Genomic DNA, 21,315 nt, shown 5'->3' on the forward strand with positions numbered 1-21,315 from the left:
TAATTTGGCTTTAGTTTTGCCAATGCTGAAAAAATGTCATACATGGGGATTAATAAGTGTTTTAATTTGAAAGCTTAGCCGGAAGTCACATTTTTCAGTTAAAGTAGCTTGTCGGTTAAGTTGCCAAAGTAGTTAGCTAAAGCGGAATGAGGAGTGCGGGACAGTGTGAAGGGAACATCATGTAGTTTAACTCAGTCTGTGTTACTTTAAATATCCTGAATTCTGTTTTCTTTCCCTCCGTTTCTTCACCTGGAAACTGTGTTTTTAACGTCCAAACGACATCATGTTCCTGCGTGGGTCTAAAAAGCGACGGTCGAACCGCTCGGTAGGTGTCTTTATTTTTCGCCACACATTTATTTCTTAATGACTTTCACAACTCAGTAAACGCTTTGGATAATCTCTCATACTGTCTTATTTTAGCACGAAACAAACCGAATGGTTATTTTTACGGTATTGAGGCCGTTTTCTGCTTCTCTTCAGTAGTAGGCTTGAAATGAACTTGTAGGGTATTGAAGTCCAACACAGAAAACAGCCCGAGCGGAACTTTTCTCCCACCTTCACCTGGCGTTTGTGTCGGTGAATTGTTTTTTGTATAAAGCGTCCCACTCCTTTCCTATACTGAAGATAGTACGTATGTTAAGTTATTTTATAACAGGGAGTACCAGAAAGCCCTGCATTCTTTGTTTCTTGAGTCATTTCGGGCGCCCCAGGTAATAGTCAGGAGGGGTCAGACTACGTCATAGATCTCTTACCTGAGCAGGTTGGGATGTAGTAGCTGTAACTTGAAAATGTTTATTACCTTTGTCAGGTTTTCGTCATAACAACAATTAATGCTGTGTTAAATTGTGTTCCAGTTGGAGTTTTGCCCAAAACACAGCCGATATGATCAGGTTACAGACCAAATGAAGCTTGTTTTCAGACCAGGCTAACAGCTGTGGCCATGAAACATCTGGCTCTGCAGCACACTTGGAATATATCCAGACAGTGACTGTTAATCCAACTATAATTATACCACACTACTTTGAGTACAATTCACATACAAAGTGAACTTGATATAATATAATATAATGGCAAACCATGTTTCTTAACTTGGCTTAACTCTTTTAGTGAGTTTGTACACAGAATTGTTGGTATTTAATCGAGAGCTTGTAATTTACCTGCAATATATCCTTTGGGTAAGTGCTTTAACATTATTTAAACACTGAGGACACCTGGTCCCACCTTATACATACAATAACTACACTCAAGTATTAATGAACCCATGAATATTTAATGCAACTCTCTACACACAGCAACACACTACATCAGCACTAGAAAAAAGTGAATTATGAATGTTTTTGCAACAAAAATATTTAGCAGAGCAAAGTGTATCTTAAAAACTTTAAACAAACATACAATTATTTGTAAATTATAGGGATGTAACTCACAATTTCTTCCATTAAGTAAGTAAAGTTTATTTATATAGCACCTATAGATCAAATGTCATAAAGTGCTCCACAATAAATGATAAAGCAAATAAAGACACAATGTAATAGTACTAAATAAAATAGAAAAGAACATTACTAGAAGGCAAATTGATAATCAATTCATTGTGTAGTTTATAAAACATCAATAAGATTAAGTAACTTAATCAAAAGTAATTACTGTTTATTTTCTGTTGATCAACTAATCTCTGACTGTTTCAGCTAGTAGATTAATAGGAGGCAGAGTAATTTCTTATTGATGTTGGTATGTGAGAGGTATAGAGCCAAAATATGGTGGACTCAAGGTGTTGAAACATTTGTTTCACAGTGATTGATAAGGTGGATGTACAGCCAGATCCCATAACAGAAACATGCAGTCAAAATATAGCATGACCAAACTTTATGCATTCTTTGTACAATAATTTTGTGATTGTTTTGTGTCTTAGAAGTTTTTGTTTCATGACAATGTCCACTTAACCTGGAATATGTGTTGTAGCCAGTGTTCTGAGCTGTCTGCTGCGTCTGGATGAATATCAAGTTTGGTTATTGTTTTTTAGCAATGAATACCTTTTAGGTAGTGACTTGCTGAATATCTAGCAATAGTCCTTTTTGTTTGAAGACATTTTCACATGTCACAGTAGGAAAAGCACAGGTGTAAATAATACAATTAATTGATGGGTGAACTCAGTTCAGCTGCTTCAGTTTCAGGGTCCTGGTAATGTGCATGCCGGCTCACACTCACACTGTCATGGAACGGAGCCATTGTTAATGTTATTAGTAACACCTGTGTTTTTTCCTTCTATAACAAATGAATATGTCTACTGCTGTGGAAAAAAGTCTCTACAAATTTACTATAAGAAATGCATCTGCTCGGCATGCCGAGGCAGCAAAGGCCCCTGACCACTGACCTCTCCAGTTAATGTTTAACCCCTCCCACACCACAACATTGAGGAGAGGAGCAAAACCTTAATGACACTGAGCCATTTCTTTTATTTGGGTAGTGAGGGTGGGTAGTTGTGAGTGCTTTTCTCCTACCTGAGGAGTACCACTATCTTAATAGGGGCCTAATGAAGTGTGTATTACTTTTTCATTCTGTCATATTATTGCAAGTAATCAGCTGAGCCAATGTGATTGCCTTCTGATGTAAGATAACAGAGCTGGCAGGCTCTCAGCGCGTCCATTACCTGGTTACACGGTTACACGGTTACTTGGTAGCAACAGAGAGCTCAAGCAAACCGAGGCAGCACCATGTGATTAAACACACTTGGTAAAAAGTAGCTGATATGAAGAGTCTGACGCTGGTCTAAGTGTGAGCATGAGAGCTCATGTGAACTTAGCACACTTAGTTTAGAAGAAACTTCCTACCACCACTCCCATCACATCCTTCATGCGCAGCACAACAGGCAAACCTCATTGTTGGGTCACAAACTTGACACATTATCTTTTTGTGGAAAACTGAAAGGAAACACACATGAAACCCTCAAGTGTCTGTGTAGCCTTGACATGTAGGACACTGCTATCATGATAAGGAAACATTCAAGGAAATGTAAAACTAACTGGAAGCTGGTAATGTTCAAGGCTGAAAGGTGGTCCTTTTATTTTTTCACCAAAACACAGTCACAACACAGAAGTAAATTAAAGGTTTCTACACATTTATATTAACCTTTGAATTTAACTAGGAGAAAACAACAGCTGTGAGGACCCAGGATGGTGATGAAAGCCCTCTCAGTTTATGTTGTTTCCATCTCACAATGTTTGACTTTATAAACATTCGGTTTTAATTAGAACCGAGTTGACAGATTAGATAAGATCATATCTTTATTTTTTCATAAGTAAAATTAGCCTTAATGGACAGAGTTTGACGTTGTCAAACTTATATTGAATATTGTGAAAACTGTCTGTGGTGGTCCCATGTTGTCTTTTAGCACAATACAGGACTATTTCAAATAAATTTAAGGCTTTTCTCAGGATGCCTAATCCTTCATTGTTCATTATGTCACAATTGTACCTTAACTCTTAATTGCTATCTGTCCTCGAGTGAGTGAAAATCTTGCTGGTTTAGTTGGTGGTTAGTTGTTTGTGGTCTTGTGGAGATTATGGAAGCATCATCAAACTACAAGTGTAAACAGACCAAAACCAGATCATTATTCCAAACCAGATCATCATGCTGAGCTTAATCTAATGTAGGCAGACCTCCATCTCAGCAACCTCCTAGAGCTCTGAAAACAATCAAGCAGAAAACAGAGACACAGCATTTGTCATTTTACATCAGACAAATAATATTACACTCAGAAGGACGTCTTTGTTTCCAGTCACGAAATAATCCTAGACAGACAGAGGTGGGCTCTCAAAGAGCGCCTCCAAGTTCAGAGGCAAAGAGCCTTCAACATAAGCCACCATGGTATCTCTTTCCAAATGAAAGAGGGACAATGAAATCATAATTTTCTGAAATTTTTTCTGTTCATAAATGATCATAAATAAGTTATGAAGAAAAGAAGTTAATACTGTTCCCACTCCCTAAAATTGTCCGGTTATAATGACTTGTTTGTGATCTGCTCTGAAATGTTGTGCACTGGCACATGAACTAGGCTTCACTTAAATAAACAGGTCAAAGAGTACACGAGTGGAGACAAATGTCAGTGCAAACATGAACATATAAAGTGTCATTTCATTTCTTCCCTCTATGAATGGAGAGTCAGTAACACCCTAGTATCCTGAAGTGTAGTTGTCTCAGGTCGGCTACAGTTTCCCAAAGTGTTTTTATCCTGCAGCTATTTACTTTCACTCTCTGTAACTTTAATAATAAATGTAATATTTAGGAGTGTAGCTGTGCACCACGTGTGTGTGTCTGCCAGGCCCAGTCACCATGTCAGTGTGTGACAGTTCAGGAGCTCCTTTCTAAGGAAATAACAGCTGAAAGGTTCAGTCACCCAGAAATCACCTGTACGCTTCATTTAGCCCATCTTGTCACCTTTCATACCTGGCTCTGTTAACAACAATCAGAGTGTTGATTAATAAGGCTGCATGGTGCAGGTCAGATCCCTGTGTTTGTGTGTGTGTGTGTGTGTGTGTGTGTGTGTGTGTGTGTGTGTTGCCTTGTGTCGCACACTATGAGGCATTAAAAATGGCATGTAAATTATTGTTCGCTGACACGTGGAACAATTCTGGACTAACTAGTTCATGTTCCTATGAAACTGGATGTAGTTATCAGTGCACATTATCATACATCTCCGCCCTGTAAGCATTTATAAAACTTCTCAAACAGAATAATTTCTAAGTGAAAAAACACATAAAAAGTAATTGTTCAAAAGCGCATGAAAGCAAACTACTAATAGCTCCCAGTTCATCTATCTGTCGTCTCTCAGTGCATTAGTAAAGCACTTAAAACCCATGCAACAGCCCTTACAACCCACAGATATCAGCAAGATAAGCAAAGCAAACCCAGTGTTGCCCTAATCAAAGCAATATATTGCACTGTGTGAAAATGTTACTAATAAAGTCTGCATAGGAAATCAGGCTTGACATGATTACTGATGTTTTAGTGGTTAGGGCAGCTGTGTGTGTGGTTGGAAAAAGAAAGATCAAAACACTGCTGAGCAGGTATGCACAGGTACCTTGTATCACATATCTGAATTTTATTGCTTTCCTAATTAAACTCTGTTAGCTTCTGTGCGCATGTGAGTATTATGCATGGTGAAATTCGTTCATGTGTTTGAGGTGAAAAGCAAGTATTGTTTTTATGTTTAAAAGTAAGTTTTAAGTTCAGTTTTCTACATTTATCTTGCTTTTTTTAAGTATAGAACAGATGAGGCACATACTTTGTCCTTCTCCGAGTAGTGGAGTGGAAAACAATAGCGTCAGGGTCCCATGAGAGGGGGGAAAAAACACGGCGCTTAACCAATTTGGAAAGAGCTAATAATCAACAAAGAAGATAAAATTCCCAATCACAGATGAGCTCTTCACACAAAAGACAGGAGAGGTACAGTAGAGTTAAGGCGCTAAAGAAAAGGAAAGTAGAGACTGCATGGAGAGGGAAAGGGTGCAGCTCTCATCCTGTGTCTGCTTCCTTCCTCTCATCTCTAAAAAGAGGCCTGTGTCTGCAGTGTACGGTCTGCACACACACATAGACACGCACTATGCTGCAGGAATAGAAGCGAAATATGAGGTAGCTGGTTTAGTGCAAAGCTGTTCAGTTGCTGTTGGCTTTGTCAGATGCACTGCTCAGCACTTTTGGCAAAAGGCATTTCTGTGATTTTGCTCCATGTGCTATATATCCCTCCACTATCAATTCAAAACACTCAGTACAGCAGCACTCAGATTCACAGTTGAATCTAATTGTGTAGTTCAATGTGAGGACAGGTCTCAAACAAACAAGTTTACCAAGGGGCTACTTATGTCAAGATTAACACCCACTGCAAAATGTAGTTCTCATTCTTTTACCCCATTAATTAGTGACTTTACACGCTCAACAGGAGCTGCAGTGTTTGGTGTCAAGCCAGAATCCAGCAGCAAAAATCATGTCATGTATAAGCATGAAAATGTTTGGGCACAGAAGTGTATTCAGACTAACCACCAGTGGTGAATTTTACATGCCAGTCACAAGCTGTGTCAAATACGACTTATCTATACAGATGTTACACATGCATATTATTCCTAACTGTTTATATCTCTTCCAGTTCAAGAATACATTCTGTATAATGGTAATTTATGGTTTTGATGTAATGTAGGGATATTCATAAAGTGACTCTACACGTGACGTCATTAAGTCATATATAGACAACCCATAATCCACCCCAAACGCTGCTAAACTAAAGGCTGAAGCGATTGTCTCTAAGTGCATTCTGCTTGTGGCTTAAGTGGAAACAACACTCACCCACTCAGTATGATGTTGATGTTTCTACGACCATGTGTAACAATCACTGTATGTGAATATATCTTTTAACTTGATGGTCTTGTGTCAAAGGATATGATACTCCATTGTACTCCATGATTTGGGCTGAAGTGAGTTTTTGTTTTGTTTTCAGCAGGAGGAAGAGGACCCAGACAGAGGCCAGCCCTGTATGCGCTGTGGAGACCAGTGCCCCGGCTTCCGTGTCCATGGCTGGAGGTATGAACTGTAGGACTCTTAAACATTACCAGCACTGCCTGTTACCTTTGCAGGAAATGTTTTTCTTGTACTCTGTTTTCACCTTTGGTACAGTCTCAGTCTCTCCTGCTGCTTTTTGGATTCTGTGCAGCCATTGTTAAGAATTAGCTGCTTAAAACCATTGTCTGATATCAGCTTTTCTGAGGCTGGGTAATCCTCAAAAATACCTGCCAATTTAACTTCAAAAAAGTATTTCACAGAAAAAGAAAACTGCAACTATTTTTACGGCATTTTATGTACAGGAACTCCTGCTGTGTGTACAGATAAACAACTGCAATGTGTAGACTCACAAAAACACATTCTCTTGGGGGAGTTTTAATTTTCTTTTACACACCAGCAATTGCATTTAGTGTGTTTCTGATAACATGGGGCCAGTTAACGTCTGGGCAGCAGACAAACAGGAGGTAAATTCTACCAAAGATGTCTCAGCTATGTTGGGAGAAAGTGGAACAGAATGCCAGTCAATCTATCACGCTGACTTATAGAGTGTGTGGCTATCAGCAAGGACTAAATTTGTTTCTGATTTATTCACTAGATTTCTGGGTACTTAAAAGTGAAGTCAGCATATGTAGGCATTGGTAGTTCAGGAGTTAAACTGTATGTCTGTGTGTATTTGCACATCTCTTAGGAAGGACAGCAACTTTACTACCAAAGGAAATCAGCTTAACTGTGACCTGTGTACACGATGAGTGCAGATATACATTAAAAGACAACAAACATGACCCAGTCAGGGCACCACATGATACTCAGGGAGCCGATCAATCCTACTGACTCTGTGGTGGTAAAGAATCAGGGCTATAGAGTCATGAGTGCCATTAAGCCCTGACATCCACAACAGCAGCATCTGCATTTAGTTTGAGTTGACATCATCTTCATGGGACAACAGAAGCACTACAGGGCAGCAGGATTACCAATAGTTACCCTGCAACATGTTGCTGTATGTCTGAGCTCCAGCGATTTAAACTAAGATCTATGTCATTGTAGCATTTGTCATTTATTATACTAAAAACAGGACCATATGGTCTGTGGTCAGGAGGGACTTTTAAGGTGAAAAGCATTGTGTGCTTGATATTACAGTTCATTTTCTTTTGTGCAAATCAAATGAGATTTGCTACTCAGCAGAAAAATAAGTGTTTCGTACGATGTCTGTATTGTGTTTTTGAGTGTTTAGAGAGTTTTTGTAACGGCAGGAGTCTTTGCAACAAAGGGGCTTTCAATTCCTGTAATTCCTGCTTTTTAAACTCTGGCACAAGCCACTTGAAATGTCAGCCTATGAACCTCTTACACCTATTTGTTCAGGAGTTGTTAACCATTATCAAAGGACCTCCTGAACAACAATTTATTTTCTTCTCTTAAGCGGGTTCACAGTTCTCACAGGCTTTTATTTGAGCCCCCTTTTCTTTTCTCTGTCTTTTCTATTCCTTTAGTGTATATCCAGCTGGTTGGGTCTCTTGGTTAGTCTAATCCTGTCAATCACGTTAATAAGATTAGGCTTTACTGCTGTGATAGTAACCCTCTGGACCACTTCATACCTCCCTCCGTTTGCCTCGCTGTCTCCCCCTTTCTCCATTTCACTGCGGCTTTTGTTTTTCAGATGTGACTGTCGTATTTCATTAAGGTTTAGTGTAGAAAATAACAGAAAATGGAAGTTTTAGTTCTACACATTGTTATGTCAAAGTGTTATGTAACACTAAAGTATAGAAAATTACACCTGATTAGATATGAATGTAGAGGAAGCGAAGAGTCGATACACTGTGTTGTGTTTCGACGTTCCAGACTTTAAGGCTGTAGAGAACAATCACCAGGTTTACCACACAGCTAAATGAATGAAGAAGAGAGGAAATTTATTCCTGGTTACAAATTCTCTATTCACAATTCCAGATGGGCATGGCTGAGGGCAACCGTGGCTTGGTGGTGGAGAGAATAAAACAACAGGCACAGGAATGCGTACTTCATGTAACCAAAAGACTGTAATTGTATCTTTTAGCTTGTTCAGTTCTGTTCCTTCTATTCAAGTCAAGACAAAAGCGTAGAAGTTAGGATGTAATCTAAAACATGTGTGCGGTGCTTTACCTACAGCCACACTTGGGTGCAAGTGTGGCCCCTGTACACATCGATCTGTATACAGTATGTTTAATCAGTGTAGTATTAACATTGAAGCTTAGTATTGAAGCTGCTCAGTTATGTGTTTGGCTGAAGGACAAATCAGAAATGGCTTTTAGGTGAGGTGACAAATGGAAATGTCTTGTCAAGACATTTCAACTCTTAGCTGATGCAGGAGAATGAAGAACATGAAAGTGATTAAATGATTGAGATTTATGGGGGTCAGTTCTTAAGACCCCAGAGTCTGGTGCTAATTGCATCTTCCTTAATAACCAATTTAGAGTCACACCTTCCGTGATGGAGAAAATCAGCCAAGTGACCACAGGCTCAGCTGCTGATGCTCGCTGAGAGGGAAGTGATCCATCTTCATCCTGAGCTTTCTGAGACAGAGCTTAAACTGAGGTGGGGGGCAGATGGTGCTTCCGCTGCCCAGCAGCGAGTGAATTGAGTTACTTCTGACCCACAGGTCCCCGCCACGCTTCAAAAGTGTTCAAAGTCGCCATCACTATTAGTCTGGGTGGCCATGTGGCAATTACTCAGTCACTAATTAGTGGCAGAGAGTTATAGGACAAGGCCCATCTGTTTCTTAGAACCAGATCTAAAGAGGGTTCACTATACCCCACTGAAGTCAGCTTCAGTTATAGATTATCACACCAGCGGCACACATTTAATGCAGAGGATTATTTTATGGCTGCTACACTTTCTACACAAACTCTGTTTGTTTCAAAGTTAGCTGTTTAAGAATTGCATTGTGGTAGGGCTATTGTTAGTTAACTAACAATAGTTTTTTTTATCAATTAATCTGCTGATTATCGTCTTGTCAGTAAAATGTGAAAGAGAACAATGAAAAAAGTGAAGGTGACATTGAGATTACTTGTTTTATCTGGCCAACATTTCAAAGGTTGCTTTTTATTTTTTCGTCGATTGACTAATAAATTAACTCTTTATTGCAGCTCTACAATGTGGCTATCGCAACAAAGTAGCATTACTTGCTCTGATCCTGGAGTTGGATAAAGCAACTTGGAAAAAAAAGAAATATTAATAAAAGAAAGATACGTGAATAATGAAGGATCGAAGCATACTGCGTCATCTCCAGCAGACACATACTGACATTCATCCTCAGTGACTGACCAAAGTCAGATGAGCTAGAATGATTTCAGAGATGTGTCGTGACTTCAGTAAGACTGAAAATCATGCTGTCTGCTTGATATTTCACCAGAGACACTTTGTTGTCATGCATGGCCATCTTGATCACATAATATGACAAATCCTTCACAGCACAGCATTGCTCACAGGCTCAAAATCTGCTCCACTTATTTCTATGATTAATAACTGCATCAAAGCAACAATCGTCCATCTGTTATGAATCAGTCAGAGCAGTCTGGCCAGAGGAGAAAAGACACTGTGAGTTTACTCTTCATGATTGTCGCTTGGACTCTGATGTTTCATATCTTCAAAGGCAGAGTGAGTAAATTGTCGGGCGTAATTGAAATGGGTAAAAGAAATGTCCACTGTGTGTGTACTTTAGCTTATCTTATTTAAGAATTACATGAGCATGTGTGTACCTTGAGAGCTGTGTTTGTATATTGTGTATGGTTCTGTTCAGTGACGCCTTTTGTTTGAGCCCACTATCAGCACGGAGGAGGGTGGGAGATGGGGGTGGCAGCGACATTGAAAAGAGCCGCTCAGACCAAGAAATTACCACATGGAAAGGAGCTGCCATAGAATATCCTGCTCTTACTGACAGACAGGCTGACAGGCAGGCAGCAGTGGGCGCCTATTGGATGCAAACCTTTATAGTTTCAGTGGAAGACAAGTCTGGATGGGACAACTTCAACGGGCCAACCTGGGCTAATTTGTCATGATTACGGCAGGTAATGAAGACATCATATTTTACTGTCTAATAGGATTAGAGGAGCTAGAAACACAAACAGTCATTAAGTTGGGAGTGCAAGTAAACTATAGGTTTTTGTTGTGTGTGTTTAGAAGATAATTCTTCTTGTGTGTGATTGTCTGACTTCATGTTGCTTTGCACACATATCTGTATGGACTTCAGGTGCAGAGTATGACGTCATGTGCAGGTAGTGTTGCTACTCACCTCCCGTTCACACAGTTTGCTGCCTATAATGCATCTTTACAAGAAAAACTGTATGGTATCTTTGTGGAGATGCTATTTTATTTAAAGATTCAGAGAAAAAAAACACATCTGAAAGTAAAGGCTAATGTATTACTGGCCAAACTCAGGTCAGTTTGGGAATCGGGAGGGGCGAACAAGCCTTAATCTTTGCGTTGAACAAAATTAAAATGATTTCAAATCCCCACAGCTAAAGCTAATTAATTAATTGTTGGATTTCCACAAGTTCAAATGAGTTTATTTCAGTTCCATATAGTGTCAGTATTTACTGTGAAAATGTACTCCGTCAGCATGACAGAGCAGAACTCACATAGACAAATACTTTCCTACCCTTTATGTCCTCTATCCCCCTGCTTTATTATCTAAAGGTTAATTCATTATTATTTTGTTGTAATTATTTAACTTATTATTTATAAGTGTTTTATTTATTAGAGGTAATCAATTAGTCATTGGACAGAAAATTTAATGGGCAACCATTTTGATAATCAATTAATCATATCAGTGATTTTTCAAGCAAAAATATGAAACATTCTCTGGTTCCAGCTTCTCTAATGTGATGATGTTTACTATATGACAAAGACAGTAAACTGAAAGTGTTAGTTTGAGAAAACAAGCAAATTGAAGACATTACCGTGCGCTTTAATAAACTGTGACAGTCATTTCCTCACTATTTTTAAACATTGCAAAGACTGCTGATAAATCTATAATGAAAATAATCATTAGTAATAAAATAAAATGAAGAAAATAATCCCTACTATCTATAGCCAGCAAACAAACCAAAGATACATCATGAACAACAGTAGCAGCAGCAGCAGCAGCTGTACCAGCAGTCTCAGTAACAATGATTTGGTCCAGCAAAGCAAATTTAGCAGCAGATTGTGGATTCCTGTCCAAAGCAGCATCTGCTGTGTCTCTTGGTTAATAACACATATGGCTGGTTATGGATTCAGTGTAGTACAATTACCTTGTATTTCTTGTTTTTTAATTTTCTAGACAGCACAGTTCGGATATGCACGGATGTTGTAGAGAAATATAATATTCCTTAATTAATTACATTTGTCTGTGCACTTTTATTTTCACCCCTTCACTCAGACTCATGGATATTTTCCCATAGTGACGTGGGAACCACTAGTTGATGTGTTTCCTCACAAGCAATATCTCGCACACTCCTGGTCTGATATTGACAAGGCCTGCAACTAATGACTATACTTAATTAATAGTTAAGTATATTATTTGACTAATCAGCAGTGTGGTGATTGTTAGATTTTACCATTTACAAAATTATAAACCCAATTGGCAGCTGCCATTACAGCTTGAAGTCATTTGATGACTTGATTGATTATTTTTATCAAATTTTGAACTTGAAAAATAATTTTTTCAACTTATTAGTACCAAATGTGGTCAGTGTCCTGGGGGGACAAAGCCTTGTGGTATTACATCAGAGGCTTGTGGCTCCAGTAATTGAACAGTACAGGGCTCAGCTAAGCAGTAAATTGCAGTGTGAATACCCTTCAGAAATGTACTGTTTTTAAGTTTAGTGAAGTCATGATTAAATTACCACCTACTATCAAAAGAGAAATGAAATGGGTATGTTTTGAAAAAGATTCCCCTGCATATTAAAAACCATATAGTACACTCTAATATAGGGATGCTGCTTGCAGTTGCTGATTTGCTCATTTGTGTGTCCAGCAATTTGTCTCTTGTTCATGTAGTGAGTCCCTTTGGTTTATATTTATGCAGCATAAGTATATTTAAATGTTTTGGCATGTACACAAACCACCAGGCTTTGTTTGAACTCGGCTTTAATGTCAAGATATCTGATAAGCAATCAGCACAAAAAGAGACATGATTTGAGCCTCTCCTACATACTTTCATCCCAAATCCATCCAAACTGGCACTTTGTCATCTGTCAATTACTGTAGGGTGCTGTGAGGGTTGGCACCCGCTGGCGATTATATACTTGTTACAGACGCTTTTATCATGTGGAGGCTGGTGGGGGTGGTACTGGTGGGGTTAGAGACTGGGTGAGACGTGGTGCATCTGCCATCTGTCCCATCATGCCAGGTCTCCGACTGTGTCCTCCTACCCACTTACATAGGAATGTACGTGGAGCCCCCCCCCCCCCTTTTTTTTTTTTTGTTAACACAGGCACACACTTTCAAAGGCACGCACACACACACAAATACAGCTGGGACCAGATTTGTGCCAACATGGTTTAGGCTTAGCTGAGTTGCAGTGTTTACTATTATTTATATTGGTTCAACCTGCTTGACGACCATGGCTTTACAAGGTGCCAACCTGGGACAGCTTACATATTACAAGGATTTATTGTCCTGGGCCTGAGAAGGGATACTGGGATCACATAGTATCATTTCTTTTCTCTGTTTTGTCAACTCATCAACAATTAACTTGTGTTGAGTAAAGAGAGAAGAGCGCATTCACATGACACACAGTTATTACCCGCTGTCACTAACATTTCAAAGACTTTAGGAGACTATCGATTAGAAGAGGAGCTTTCATGCAGTTTACGAGCAGTTGTGTGTGTTTGTCTGCTAGCTTTTTGGTTGTGTGGGGGTTGGGTGCTGGAATAAAGCAGCTTTGTGCCTTGTGAACTTGAGCCACAAGTGCCAGCTGGCAGGCTGTTATGCAATCACAACAGAGATGTACACATCCAATGCACACTGCATATGGCCATAGTGTCACATCCATTCAAATATGTGACACCCACACCTCACTGTCACCCCGGGGGCACTTTATTCTGACTCCACCGGTCCCACACGTAGGCACGCCCACCGGCAGATTGAATGTGGCGAGGAGACAGAGGACAAGATGGGTTGTAATACGAGGCTGAGGGAGATTATTGCTCCCATCTTCACCTCCCTCTCTTAACCGCCGTGGGATTGGCAGCCAGGCTTATATCAGTGACCTCATTTCCTGCTTGTTTGGTAGAAAATGTTTGGGATGTGCTGGTCCTGATGCAGATCTGGTGAAATGTTGGTGTAATGAGGGCATGAATGCATCTTAGATTGTTTTAAGTGATCTGGAGATTGTGTTTCTTTGTTGTGACAACTGTTGTATTAGTAATTGTTGGCAGCAGGAAGTCTAGTTGAGTCAACATCAAGAATGTGTGTGTGCTTGTTTGAGACGTGCCATCTCCAACGCAAAGTGTGCATAAATAGTATAGTTAAACTGTAGAGGTGGCCGTGTGATTGTGGTGTTAATATACGCCATATAGCAGAGGAAAAGAGGGGATGAGTCATCTTCAAAGATTAACACTATGTTTTGCACCTTAGTACCGGACACACCAGGAGAACCCACCTGTCATACTGTATTCACTGAAAGATTTGACATTTGATCAGTTTTAGCTTGTGCTGTAAATCAGTCAAAAAAAAAAGTCCCCAGGGGTGAAGCCCAACGCTGTCCATGTCTCCACAGGAAAATCTGTGTGCACTGCAAGTGTGTGCGAGAGGAGCATGCCGTGCGCTCTGTGCCGGGCCAGCTGGAAAAGATGATGACGAAGCTGGTATCAGACTTCCAGAGACACTCCATCTCCGACGACGACTCGGGCTGCGCCTCCGAGGAATACGCATGGGTCCCACCTGGGCTCAAGCCCGAACAGGTAACAGCCAGGATGCAGAGCAGACACAGAGTCAAGACATAAATTAATGCAACAGAAGAACGCACAATGCATGCTTTCACTTAGACATGTCCGTACAGACACTCAAACAATTTGATAATGATGGGGAAAAAATATTCAGTTTTTTGATTTATGACAGCAATTGAAAAAATTGCATGGTCGTTGAATAAATTGCTCTGTAATTGAATAAATTGCTGTCTTTATTCTGTCATTTATGCCTTTATGTGAACACACTTGTCTCTTCATACAGGTGTACCAGTATTTTAGCTGCTTACCAGAGGACAGGGTGCCTTATGTGAACAGTCCGGGGGAGAGATACCGAATCAAACAACTGCTGCACCAGCTGCCAGCCCACGACAGTGAGGTAACATCTCTGTGACTTCAGATTTTCTAGTCCTTGGCATCACTCCTGGTGCACTGTAACAGTGTTGTAACATGCCAAATACATACACTCCCTCAGTCTAGTAGGCTTACTAAATCACGATACAGCAAACCTTCTCATTATTATTGATTCTGAGCTTTCTTTTTTTTTTTATGTCAGGAACAAACTTCATACAAAAACTACATATGTCTTACAATTGTTTCTACCTATTTTGCGTTATGCTGTCCTGTCTTTTACCTTTCATATATTATTTGCAGTAGTTTATTCAAATTTATTAGAGGTTTATCCTGTAAACAACATACCTGTTCTAAATTATCATCAGATATAATCCATTTTACTGAACCAAACAAAGTTCAGAAATCATTTTCGAATGCGCTTGTCACCATGAATTTCTCTGTGTTTCTTGCAGCCACAGTACTGTAACTCTTTAGACGAGGAGGAGAAGAAGGAGTTGCGTCTGTTCAGTCAGCAGAGGAAAAGAGAAAACTTGGGCAGAGGCGTTGTCAGACTCTTCCCAGTAACTATGATGGGAGCCATATGCCAGCAGGTAATGCAGCATTTTTATTTTATGTTTATTTATAATAGATTTCCTCATGAGACAGGTCAAAACAGCAGGATCCTTATGTAACATTAATGCTTGAATGTGAATGCCTCTTACAATACATCAGAGGCAGGCAGAAGGAGAATTTCTTTTTATAAGACTGGAGCAAGTTCAGGTGCAAGTAGGTGCAGGCATAGCTTAAGGGACACAGCACACTGGGATTTAATGATTACAGGGCAAACTGTAGTGCGACCTTGAGCGTTCACCATTTGTTAAAGGATCTAACTTCTTTCCCTCTGTGCCACACCCTCACCCACCCAACCAAATCTATTTTTCCAGTGTGGCAGACAGATCTGCGGTGGAGACATAGCGGTGTTTGCCAGTCGGGCCGGACACGGCAGCTGTTGGCACCCTCAGTGTTTCCAGTGTGCCTCCTGCAGTGAGCTGCTGGTTGATCTGATCTACTTCTACCAGGATGGGCAGATCTACTGCGGCCGGCACCACGCTGAAAGGCTCAAGCCCCGCTGCCAGGCCTGCGACGAGGTGACAGTCACCAAGATCCCCAACCTGTCTGATAAACTCTCATTAACATTAGGTCTCTTAAAGAAAAGTGTAGTGCGAGTCACAAAGCAAGAAACTGGTGTGAGAGGCATACTTATCTTCATTTTGCCCATACTTTTCCCCCCTGGCTTCCCTTCTGTCTCTCTACTGTGAACCGCAACATTTTCAAAAAGAAAAAGCGAGAACCGCTGTGAGTTGCTTGTGTAAGAGGAGAGAGAATGTTTTTGTTCAAGCTAATCTGTGAAGAAAGATCCTGTAATTTATCCCCGAATTAATCATCAGGCCCTGTCAGGTGCTTTATTATTGGTGTATTTCATCATTTCGTTTGGTTGGTGCACAGTAGAGGGTTAGTTGAAGCTTTTCTCTCAGACTCTTCTTGTTTTGAATGGCCTCTCACTGTGACTTAAGAGATTAGTTGATTTATCTGACTAATGGATCTGGCACGACTGACCAAGAGTTCTTTAGACCCAGAGGATGGCTAAGCCTGCAACAGGAGGGCAACGTTGGCATCTTTTTTTTTCTGTCTTGTTAACCCAAATCCTCAGTATTTTGCAGTATTTTTACAACTGGAATGTGTTTATTTCTGTACCCATGAAATCGTCTGTGCTGTGCTGACTGACCTCTCTGTCTCTGTCTGTCTTTCACTGTTGTCTCTTAATCTTAGATTATTCTAGCAGATGAATGTACAGAGGCAGAAGGAAGATACTGGCACATGAAGCATTTCTGTTGTTTTGAGTGTGAGGCTGCGCTAGGCGGTCAGCGTTACATCATGAGAGAGAGTCGACCGTACTGCTGCTCCTGCTATGAGTCCCTGTATGCAGAGTACTGCGATACCTGCGGAGAACACATAGGTACTGAATTAAGTCTTAAGACACGAATTGATGGGCCTTTCAATACAGCTTGCAGCCATTCTCAATCTCAATCTCTATTTAGCATTTATAAAGAGTATGCAAACATTTAATAAATGGTTTGTAACACACTTTAATCTAGATGTAAGACGATATAAGGACATTTTAAGTGTAAGTAATATTTATATATATTTTTATTTTTATTTATATATTTATTATTGTTTATTAATGTACAATTTGTCTACAGTTGTAACTTCTCAGATGAGGACATATATTTTTACAATAAGGTTTTACTATATTGTCATTGATTATCTATTTATACACCAGTGTGTAGTTTTGAGTGTCCACAGGACAAATACATTAATAAACACTAAGATCTGCTTTCAGCTACAGTATGGTCTGTTGTAAACCATTTAATAAGAGTTTGTATACTGCTTATAAAGGCTAAATAGAGGGACTTAGAGTGTTACCATTTCCTCTTAAGAAACCACATGATATTTCATTTTAATCAGTAGTAAATGATGAATGTAAATAGGGCTTCTTTCAGACACACAACTCGTTACATAAATTGGATGTTGGTCTCTTGCCTGATTAAGTGCCTGACTCACTTTTACATAAAAAGTCATGACAGTAATCTTATTAGGTTGGATGAAGTGAGTTGCCTGTAACATTTGTGTGAAACTTTCAACACAGCACAAGTCCAAACAGAATGCTGTCAGATGACTGTAAAGGCTCGAAGGTCAAACACACAGGGAGAAATAAAATGCATGTGTTAGAGGCTAAATAAAACCTTCTAACAATAACACATTAATATTTGATTTGTTGGTAAAATTTTCATTCATGCACGCTGCCTACATGAGATTATGAATAACCAGCAAAGCACTTCATATGCAGCATGTGAACAGACGAGAGTCCAAACATAACTTCTTGTCTTATAGGCAGAGAAATTCTGAAAATTAATTAAAACATTAATGAGGTCATTCATTGTAGGAAGCCTGCAATGTTAAGTATTCCATGTCTGAAAAGGGATTAAATATCACAGATAAATATTATTTCTCTCAGCAATATTGTTCTTAAAATTAATGAGTTGCTCATACTCTAATTTAAATTAGTCACAGAGATTAAATACAGATAAGATCATTATATTGAAGAAATACTGAGTGTACACCCACACTGAGATAACAGAGATAGATTTTCCGATTCTGCAGCTGACACAAATGATATGTGTAATCACAAAATCATGTCCTGTCAGGTATCGACCAGGGCCAGATGACATATGAGGGTCAGCACTGGCACGCCGTGGAGTCATGTTTCTGCTGCGCCCGCTGTCAACTGCCTCTGCTGGGGCGTCCCTTCCTCCCTCGAGGGGGGCTCATCTTCTGCTCCAGGCCCTGCTCGCTGGGCGAAGATCCCAATAACTCAGACTCCTGTGACTCAGCACTGCAGAGCAGACCACCTCAGCATAATAAACGCTGCGGGACAGCAGAGAAACAGCAGCAGCAACAGTGTGGTTCTCCATTGAAGCCACTAGAGGGCATCACTATAACTGCAAAAGACTGCATTCATACTGCAGTGGAAAACAAAGGTGAATGTGGTACATGGGTGTGATACTCAGATGTTATATATGTTGAGCAATGAACCAAAAAATACCAAGTGAACTACAATATACTTTTATTTTACCTTTGCTCTAACAACACATTTATTTGCTCTGCTTCTCTCAGGCGTCCACTGCACTGCTCCAGTTCAAAACGGAGCTCCTGCACCCAGCGGTCATCCGCATTCAAGAGGCTCCTATTCACCTCTTCCTCACATTCATCTAGGAAATGGCTTAGGTCCATCTTGGCCCAGTGACGTTCCACATTACAGTTTATTGCCAGGGGACCGTGGGATCAAACCTGCAGTCAGTGGTCTTCAGTTCAAGGGAGAGCTAAATGAAAATACTGGACTATCTGGTGTTAATTCAAGAGGAACCTCGACTGCTAAAGACTGTAGGAACTGGGTGGAAAGGACGAATCAGGTTCTGCAAGGTATCATAAGTCACTGCTACTTCACACACTTTAAGTTCTGAATATTTATAATTACTAACTATATGTGTCCTCTGATGTTTTTGTCCTCAGTGTTTCCTCCCCAGAAAAACTCACACGTGACACACCTGGTTTCACCTGACTCATCTCACCTCTCTCCCAATAACCCATCCATCCTCCCTCCTCCTCTGCCTGTCAAGACTCGTGACTTGATACCCCGGGAGTCACCCCCACCAAACCCCCCCCAACTAGAGGACAGACCCTCAGATTCTCCACCTCCACTGACTCGCAGTGGCACAGCTAGAGTCAGCTTCAGAGAACCAATCAGCAGCAGCTACTCTGTTGATGAGGATGAGGATGAGGATGAAGAGGAGAATGAAGAGAAGCTGCAAGAGGGTGAGGAAAACCAGCAGGCCGAAGATGAGGTGGAGGGAGGTTTCGGAAGCAGGTTAAATCTACAGAAAGGAATCCCACCGCAGATGGATCTACTGGGTGAGTACGGCCTTCAGAGAGTTAAATATCAACTCATTTTAAATTTGGAAATCAAATTAATTTAGTTTTTTGTCGTACTTCTTTTTCAACCAGATGGATCCTCTTACCATCAGCGGAGTCTGAGGCGAGGGTGGAGTCGCTGCCGTATCCCCTCTGACCCATCTCTCCATCCGGGCGCAGAGAGGCGATACAGACACTCGCGGCCTGACCGACCCCGTCTGGACACCCTGGAATGGAGAGGCGAGAAAGAAAGGGACAGCCGGGGCTCCTCCAGCGCCTCCTCACTGACCCTCCAGCCGGGTCACTACAAACACGAAGACTGTTCTACATGTTCCTCGTCCTCAGACTCTGAGGAGGAAGGCTACTTCCTTGGACAGCCAATACCTCTGCCCCCACAGCTCAGAAAACAGCAGCCTGAGGAGGGTAAAGACAGGGAGGGAGAGGAGGAGAGGGAGGTGCAGAGAGACTGGGGGCTGAGAGGCAGCATGAGGCGGAGCAGAGCTCACAGTCTTGGTGCAAAGGACAAAGATAAAAACTGTGCTGTTTCCTAACCCCCAACAAGAAGAACTAATGGCCCTTCTTTATTCTGGTGCTCAAGTTTTATGATAGTGACGTGTTGTTAGATCCAACACACAATGTGATCCACAGCCACTGTTCATACTTAGCAAAGGGAAGCAAAAGAAACCTCAGAAAATCCACTACCCCAACTTTATGGTATTGACTTCTCACTGTTCAACTTTGAGATGTGACATTAAAGAAAATGATGTACACAGTGTGTGAATCATGTGAGTAGTGATTGATGTTGAATGATTATTGGCTATAATTATGCCTGGATTGTATTTGAATATCCAAGAGAAAACTCAGAGCTGTGTTGCAGTTAGCTTGAACTGTTGTGACCCTGCAGTGACATTAAACTGCAGTTTATCATCACTGCTTTTCATCATTACCATCATTTACATATGCAAACCTCCAGTTGCACCAGGAGCTGACGGCACATTCCTCCATCATTGTTTGTAAAAAAGAATATTAAGTATATCTTATTTTAACTCTGCTGTAACCATGTTCTGTGCTCTTTTGTGCAATTTTATATGGTTGTAATATATTACAGTTAAAAATACTAAAAGGCCAAATAGTATGTGATGGAGTTTGATTACTTCAGCAAACTGTGGTAGTTTTATACTATCAGAATCAAAAGTCTCTACCTATTTGTCAAGTCTTTAATCATGTATGGCTTAAAAGTCATTTATTTTTATATACTGTACTTGGTGTAGGTCACTGTTCCTTCTTGTTTTATTCTAGGTAAAGAAAGAGATGCAAATGTCAGTTTGTTTGATTGTGAGACAACTTCATGGTGACATTAAATTTGTCTAAATTGTTGGTCTAAATGAGAACTTTTTTCATTTTACATATATACTCAACACAGACCTTTGAGCAGCAAAAACTGTGTCAACATGTAGTGTAGATTAATTATGATGCCAGTAGCAGCTGAATGTAACATTTAGTCGACTACAGTGAGTACTCTACTTGAGTGTTTTCTTTCTTTATAATCTACCTCGCAGCAATTCAAAATTATTAAACAAAATTCAACAGAACATATTCTAGTTTTTACTGAACTATTTGACACCTTTAGTTACTTTACAAATTAAGATTTTGCATGCAGAATTTATGCTTATAAAATATAGACAGTGTATACAAGCAGAGCTGAAACAACTGGTTGATTGGTCCAATTCTAGATTGACTAATTTGATCATCTCATTAAGTAATATTTCATGTAAAAAGGCAAATATTTCATGTTCCAGCAAATTTGAACAAACCAAACAACTAATCAAGAAAATTATTATTAGTTGTAGTCCTAGACAGATCAAAGAAATAAAAGAAAATTACACATTAGCATATGAGTAATGATATTGTAATGATAGTATACCACTCTGCATTGAGTACTTTTTGTTTTGATACTTAAAGTCCATTTTCCTGATAATACTTC

General features: G+C 40.1%; 1 protein-coding gene across 3 annotated transcripts; it reads left to right on the top strand.

Annotated features, from left to right (window-relative positions):
• Nucleotides 1–120: 120 nt before the first annotated feature.
• On the top strand, nt 121–20,708 carry prickle3 (prickle homolog 3). 3 transcript variants are annotated; one of them, XM_056386040.1, is made up of 11 exons: nt 121–325; nt 6,488–6,570; nt 14,282–14,465; nt 14,734–14,847; nt 15,275–15,412; nt 15,746–15,949; nt 16,632–16,818; nt 18,068–18,400; nt 18,537–18,842; nt 18,933–19,331; nt 19,425–20,708. In XM_056386040.1, the coding sequence occupies exons 1-11, from the start codon at nt 284–286 to the stop codon at nt 19,880–19,882; spliced, it is 2,448 nt and encodes an 815-aa protein (XP_056242015.1). In that variant the 5' UTR covers nt 121–283; the 3' UTR covers nt 19,883–20,708. The 3 variants fall into 3 exon arrangements, with proteins under 3 accessions (XP_056242015.1, XP_056242017.1, XP_056242016.1); XM_056386042.1 differs by lacking the exons at nt 121–325; nt 6,488–6,570 and adding an exon at nt 9,714–10,176; XM_056386041.1 differs by lacking the exons at nt 121–325; nt 6,488–6,570 and adding an exon at nt 10,238–10,586.
• Nucleotides 20,709–21,315: the final 607 nt, after the last annotated feature.

The sequence above is a fragment of the Seriola aureovittata genome, chromosome 9 (genome assembly GCF_021018895.1).
Source record: "Seriola aureovittata isolate HTS-2021-v1 ecotype China chromosome 9, ASM2101889v1, whole genome shotgun sequence".
Classification (NCBI taxonomy): Eukaryota; Metazoa; Chordata; class Actinopteri; order Carangiformes; family Carangidae; genus Seriola; species Seriola aureovittata.